Genomic DNA, 7827 nt, shown 5'->3' on the forward strand with positions numbered 1-7827 from the left:
GAATAATATAGGGGAGAAAAGTGGCTAAGCGGTATGGTATTGTGCTACTAACTCCAGAGACCTGGATTTGAATCTGGCTGTGACAGATAATTATTCTGCCACTTTAGTCGTGTGTTCAAGAACCCCTTTGGGTTCACCCAGCCTTGTAAGATTGGTTATTCTTAATTGGAGAACATCTATCGAGTGTAATTCTGGCCAAATGACTTCCTTGCTCAACTGTTCGTCTAGTAACAGTTATTCCTTACCAAGTACTGAGCCCCTGTCTGTTTATGGGTTGTTATGCATACTTATTTTTATATTAAAAGTCGGCGAATCAGTATTGTTTACGAATGGCTCGTCTGGCAATGATTTTTAAGAAAAAACCCATAATCCAATAAAAAGATAAGATTCCTGAGAGATTTTTAAATAAAATAATTTTTTTAAAATAACTATACTAAATTAAACAAACTAGAAGTATTATCTGTAAAATTATTATGTGGATCACAATCTATATTATTTTTTTGATATAAATATATGAAAAGAGGCCACCCTTTCCTGATGTTCTTAAAATGCTTCAGTCTGAGGTTTGAATGACCATTATACAGCCCAGAATTTGTAGATTAGATAATAAGACTAATAATAAAGGGCAAGGATTTTTTATTCTTGTCTCTGTAAACTTGTAATTGATAAATAAAAAAGAAAAACCTACTTATTTCTTAATATCTCGTTTTGGGAATCATTTTTAGTCAAAGTTGATCTTCGTAATTGAGATCCCCTTCTTGAAGAGCTCCCCCTTCTCTCCTGAAAATAAAGATAAAATTTGTAAATTTTGTAAAATTTTCAATTTATTTCGTTAGATTCTACTAAACGGTGTTAGTCTGTAATACCTCAGATCACAGTTTTTCTCATTAATGGCTGCTTGTAAAAAAAAATATTTATTATAAATAGTTAGGATATTTAACAGTAAGAGGAAATAAATAATTCTTAAATGGATTGTTATTTTTTTTATAATTTGTTAATTTTTTTTTCTTTTTATATCTTTTTACTTACACCTGAGGTAGAGATAACTTCTGTTTGAATTTGTCGCTGATGTAAAGTTGCAATGCTCGCCCTCCTCTTACTGCTCTAATATAATTTATCATTATTGCCAAAATATTTTTTTTATGTATAATTATGAAACTAACATAAAAATTCCAATAGAATAGTAATAAAAATGTAATTTTCTAATACTTACTTCTGTCGGTGTTGTTGCTGGAGTCTTACTCTCTCTCAATAGTTTTCTGAAATTCAAATAAATTTAATAATACTTATTTTTTACAATAACCTTGGACTTTTTCATATTTGTCAATAAAATATATTTTATTTTATTAAGTGAAATATCAGTTTTATTTTAGGTATCATACTTATTCTATTTAACAATATTTATTATTTAAATAAAATAAATTTTGTCCATTTAAGTCTCAAACAATCTTTATTAATACTGTAAGTGTGCAATTTTTTGGAGGCTATTATGCCAGGGTCTAACGAAATTAGTCAATTTAACCTATTTTATAACTTTTTCATTTAATTTAAAAAATTTTTAATTACAATTTATCTTACACTATTATCAAACCCTTATCAACAATGAGTAATTGCTAAGTGAGTAATAGTAGTGTAAGATAAACTGTAAATAAAAATTTTAAAATTAAATGAAAAAATTTCAAAATAGGTTAAATTGACTAATTTTATTTGACCTGAGCATATTTGCCTGCAAAAAATTTTAGTAATTGGATGTGGGTTGTGAATTTGTATTTAAAATTGTCCTTGAGGGCGGACACAATTTATTTTATTTAAACAATAAAACCAGTTTAAAGAAGTGATAAGATTTATCATATATATTTATATATAAAATATTTATTTTAATTTTGAGTAAACAATTTACTGTATATGATGTAAGAATACCTAATAAAGTTTTTGATAAGAAAAATAAATCGTGTTAAACGTAAGTCTCTAAACCTTACAAATTTTACATATATATATTTTTATTTTATGACCAACCAAGAGAAACGTATTCCAAACTTAAAAAGACCAAATTTTTTATAGAATATGAATTTTTTTTTTAAATTATAATTTTTTAATTTTGAGTAAAAAATTTACAAGATATGATGTGAAAATAATAATGCTTCGGATGATAATAAAAAATCTACGTTTTAATTGTAAATCTACTCTAAATCTAAGCTATAAATTTTATATATATTTTTAAAAATTTTATTCCCAAACGAAAATAACGTAATTCGAACTTAAAAAAGTCCAAATTTTTAAGCAATTGCTAGGATATTTTAATGAATAAAACAACTAATTGAAACTTTTATTAAAAAATACGTAATAAATTTTAGACATAAATCTAAATGGTATAAATTGTATATAATTATTTTATTTTACCATGTAATGAAGTGAAATGGAATCCATTTATAGAATTAAAAAAGAAAGAAACTAAACTTGTTCTTTATTTTTAAAATAATATAATTATAAGGTTTTATTTACTATTTTAATTAAATGTTGGACTAAGAATTTAATTGAATAATTAAACATAATCTGAAGGCAAGAAATTTGTCAACATCACTATTGAAATTTGCTGATTTAGCAGTACTAACTAAATAAAAATAAAAGAATACACTTTCTCATAAAAACTTATTATTTTGAACATTTTGAAACCTCTTTCTGGTTTGATGAAATATTGCAAATACGAATTTTTATAGTAATAAAGAAAAATAATTTTTTATAACTTTGTTTCTCCTTAAAAAAATAGTTGATTGTTTTGAGTATTAAATTCATATTCAAGATGAAGGTAGGAGATATATAATAATTATATAATAACTGTTTAAAATGCAATTATTTATTATCATAAAATAAAATGTCCTAGTTTTTAATTTCGTATAAAGGATAGTTAATATTTTAAAAAATTCTATAAAGGAATGGTGAATGGATAAAGGAGTGGGGAGAGAGTGGGGAGGCTAGTTCGGGGCGTGGCCGACAGGTGCCACTCGGGCTTGTTCTACATCAGCCATTCAGTCCTGTATAACCTCTCGAGTTGTTTAGTTAGGCCTGTGTTTTTGTTGTTATATATTCGTTTTTAAACCAGTTTTAACAGTTTTTTCTGCTTTCGAAGTTTATTTTACCGGCACTATGACAAGTTTAGCACTAGCGTCCTTGACGGAAACCTACACAGATTCTGAAGGCGAAGAAAATGTGAGCAAGGAGAGTATAATCATAGATTCACCTGTTCGTATGAAACAGCCTGAAGTGCCCAAACCAAAAGGACCTACAACATTAGTATCTTACCACACACAAGATGACATTGTCGCTTCTGATGATGAACTTCACCATGAAACAACCACTTCTACTGATACATCTACCACTACAGATCAGTCAGGTTCTGCTAATGTTTCTATCAACCCACTGTTTATGGATGTAGATTTGCCACCTGAACCTACTGGTACTTGTTCCAACGATTTGACAGAGAAGATTGTTGAAATGACCAGGAGAATGCAGGAAAAAGGTTATGATATGAATCTAATCATTCAACAAAGAAAAAGTTTCAGAAATCCTAGTATTTATGAGAAACTTATAGATTACTGCAACATTAATGAATTTGGAACGAATTACGAACCTCAGATTTATGATCCGCTGAAATGGGATAAGACATCTTATTATGATGAACTGGCCAAGCTTCAGAAAGCAGATATGGAACAACGAGAAAAGGAGAGAAGGGAGAGGACAAAAATTGAATTTTTAACTGGTACAGCTAAGAAAGTTACAAATGGCACCGCAGTCGCAGAAGAAGATACGAAGAAAAGAAAATCAAAATGGGATCAGGTCGTTTATCCTCAAGCCGGACCTCGCCTGCAGACTAACGTTACTACCCTCACATCTGCTGCTACAGGCACCAAAGGTATTGTTATTTCTGCTTTTGGTTCCTTACCGAAAAAAGCTAAGAGCTAAAAAATTTAATAAAGTTTTGTTCAAGATAGCTTTCAATTTATTAGATATTAAAAAAAAAAAATGTTTTCTCATTAAGTCCTGTACATACATTTGTATATATATTTTTAATTGATTTAGTTATGAAGTAATTTTGTGGTGTAATTTTTTTTTTTATAAGATAGTTATATTTTTTTTTCAAACTTATGATTAAGTGAATTTAGTTTTTTTTTTTTTGGAAATCTTCCTGTTTTTATAAGTAATTTTCTTGAATACGTTCCTATTCCTAGTTTATAATTTATAATGTTCTATTATTTCTGGTAGTAATTTTTCAAATATATTTGTAATGTGCTGTTTGTATTCAACAGTTGAGAATATTAACGTTAAAAAACAAAGTTTATAGATATATTACTGTTTTATGTGAATTGCATTCACATGTATATTAAGAGTTTATATCATATATATATATATGTTTATTTTGTATGATAAAACTTTGTAAATTTTTATGTAAATATAATGTTAAGGTTATTTTCTTGTCTTTTATTTGTGTTACCATTTTCCTTTATTTATTATGTTACTGATATGAAAGTATGAAGAATTTTAGTAAAGGCATGATATCAAGAATATTCATGCTTTCAATTAGGTTAATAATAGTAAACTTGCATCAATTTTTTTATATTATACAGTTTTATAACATGCAAGTGTGGAGATATTAAATAATGAACAAGTTGAGGTAATATCCAGGTATTTTTGAAGAAATATGTGATTTTTGGTGATACTATTATTTAAAGTTTATGATAAAAATTATATTGATATAACTTGAAATGTATGTTTTGAAAATTGGGAAAATGGAAGTTCACTCTTACTGATATAACTAAGAATTAAATTAACTTCCTACTAAATTAAAGATAAAGTTAAATCTTCAAACTTATATTTTACTAAATTATTTACTTATTAAAACAAAAAATAATTCAAATTCATGGTGGTAAAGTAGCAACTGCAAAGGTATATCAAATGCAACATTTAAACCTTGCAACTGAGCTGCTCAGAATTTGCATAAGTCTAGTTTGAGTATAACAATATAAAGAATGCATATACAAAAAATTTGTTTTCAGCATAATTCATGACATAAAATTTTTCTTTTCAAGTTAACTTATACAAAAATATGATATAATAAAAAGAAAGTTGGTCCAGTTGTGGTCAAAATAACTGAAATAGTAAATAAACTATTTATTTTAAGCCAACGTTCACGCTTTGTCAGGGCTAAAAGATACAAACAACTGAAGTAATGTAATAAAATTAGAGAATACACTTCTTAACGTTATTTCTCAACTTAAATCAAAATTCCTTCTTCATAAGTGGAATTTTAATATATTTTACTTTGTAGCATTATTTTAGTTGTTTCTATCTTTTTTAGCCCTTTCAAGTGTGGCGAAACGGCTCAAAATAAATAGTAAATGAAAATTTCTCTTTGAGTTATTTGACCTCACATGGACTATCAACGATCTTCTAAATATATATACATTTTTAGCCTTAGCTTCATAGTAATTCATGATATTAAAGTTTTTCTTATCAATTTAACTTATAAAATACACATATATTATTTTTGGCCCTACTTCCTTGCCTTTTGGAGGTGAGAATGATGATATGGAAGTAATACTGGATGTAATTACTATTCATCACTATTGTGGACTTCTATCCCTGGCTGCATAAATCAATGTAAGACTCATTTGTCACTTTGAAGTCTGAAGATGTTAGTTGCGTCTAACAACTTCTTGTACTCATATAGTCTATAATATGTTAGTAATACCATCTTTGAGTTTATTTTCTACGATCATATTACTACTTTACTTGAATAGTGATACATCTGACAAAAAAATAGGTTTGGTTTTATTATGAAACAGATGTGCTCCAAAGATATTACCTTAAAAATTTCTTTCTTTACTCAGGTTCCCTTTATAAATTTTCTCAAAGTTAGTAAGTTTGTTAAAAAGTAACCAGTCTAGGGTACAATAAAGTATAATTTTTATTTATAATCTTAAAATTCTTTCTTGAGACTGGCAATTTTTTACTAAATAATTCAAAATACTATCCAAATTATAGTCTCAAAACGTTTATTGCTTTTACACGTCCAACGTTTCGGCCAATTCGGCCATCTTCAGGGACAATCTTAATTTACTATGAAACATATCATTTAATCATTCCAAAAACTTCATACAGGCTATTCTGCCCAGGTCAAAACATTTATATCCAATAAGTCAAATATCCATTTAAAAATCACAGTCACAATTATTTCTCATTAACCACTATCAATACACTTTTATTACCTTTATTGTGTTTTATTGTAATAAAAGTGTATTGATAGTGGTTAATGAGAAATAATTGTGACTGTGATTTTTAAATGGATATTTGACTTATTGGATATAAATGTTTTGACCTGGGCAGAATAGCCTGTATGAAGTTTTTGGAATGATTAAATGATATGTTTCATAGTGAATTAAGATTGTCCCTGAAGATGGCCGAATTGGCCGAAACGTTTGACGTGTAAAAGCAATAAAAGTTTTGAGACTATAATTTGGATAGTATTTTGAATTATTTAGTATATAATTTTTATATTTTAATATCTTTTTCTTGTAGTTCACTTATATGTAACTGCTGTAACCAACACTTTGTTATTTGTTTCTCATCTCGACAGGTGGGGTGTATCTGATTAGTTTTTATTTATTTTTTGTTCTCAATTTTCTTTATCTTGTATCTAATTTTCCATTCGAACTTGTCATTATGTCTCCTGTCCATTTTAAATCTAATACTCCATGTTATTTCTTTTTTTATATATACTTATTGTTGTATGTCTTATTTTTATTTCTTTTTGTTCATTTTTATATACTTTTTCACTTATATTTCCACTATTTTTAATCCCACCTTAGTTTACTTTATCGTTGACTTACTATCTTACATCATCAGTATATTTTTAGTTGTTTTATATCTGTTTTAGTCCTGATGAATCTCTGCATAGTGGGTGGATATCAGTTCCTCTTTTATCGCAACCCCAACTAACTCCTTCATATTCAGTTATGGTACAATCATTTATATATAAAATATATACTTTTTTTTATGATATGTGGTTCTATTCAAGCACAGCAGAATATGTGGAGTGCTACCCCTTGGTTATAAGAGAATGATCATTCTTTCAATGATTTAACAAGTCCTGTAAGAGTTCGTTAAAACCATAACCTAGTAGGGCACATATTTCGACTAAACCTTGGAGATGAACTTTTTGAAGACATTCACGATTCCTGCCATCGACTTAAGCCTTTAGAAATATGAAACCCTTTTTCATACAATGATTTGTTTAAAATTTTTAATTAAGTTGTTTGACTTTATGATCATTTTCATTCCAATTTGCTCACATATAACCACATCAATTTTAATATTTATCGATAGTTCACATCAATTTTAGCCATGATTAGAAATTAAATTCTGAGAATTGAGGCACCTAGTTATAAACCATGTTAATTGAAAAGATTAAAACTTCCTAATGTTAAAATGTTTCTTAATCACCGTTTACTTTTATGCTGGAATCACAAACCATAATTTAACACTAACACTATTGCTTTAAAAATATTAATTTCCAAAAAAATCTTTAAAAATTCTATGGAATTGGCCTTACAAAGTACAGCGAAGCCAAAAATTTCAATTCATAATAAATGTGAGATACCATGTTTCACAACCGAGTGCCTCTATTAATATAGAGGCAGCCTTTTTACTGGAAGGTATTATTTTAAAATTAAGTTCTTGTTCATTTGGGATTTAAAATAATTTTGGAAAGCTTTAAATGTTTCCACATCTTTCACTACATTAAGCATTTCTATAATAACCACAAAAAATATA

General features: G+C 27.4%; 2 protein-coding genes across 2 annotated transcripts in view; one reads left to right on the forward strand and one right to left on the reverse strand.

Annotated features, from left to right (window-relative positions):
• The window catches only part of LOC106677165 (uncharacterized), a gene marked incomplete at its 5' end in the record, with an annotated part of 298497 nt that overhangs the window by 16768 nt on the left and 273902 nt on the right, over positions 1-7827 (reverse strand). The window contains 3 exon segments of the mRNA XM_067049284.1: positions 689-780; positions 1030-1104; positions 1214-1259. Coding sequence (XP_066905385.1) covers positions 689-780; positions 1030-1104; positions 1214-1259 — 213 coding nt within the window.
• LOC106677166 (SAP30-binding protein) lies at positions 3001-4002 on the forward strand. Its single transcript, XM_014414911.2, has one exon. The coding sequence runs from the start codon at positions 3145-3147 to the stop codon at positions 3958-3960; it is 816 nt and encodes a 271-aa protein (XP_014270397.1). The 5' UTR covers positions 3001-3144; the 3' UTR covers positions 3961-4002.

The sequence above is a fragment of the Halyomorpha halys genome, unplaced genomic scaffold (assembly GCF_000696795.3).
Source record: "Halyomorpha halys isolate HHAL.00 unplaced genomic scaffold, Hhal_1.1 Scaffold89.1, whole genome shotgun sequence".
Classification (NCBI taxonomy): Eukaryota; Metazoa; Arthropoda; class Insecta; order Hemiptera; family Pentatomidae; genus Halyomorpha; species Halyomorpha halys.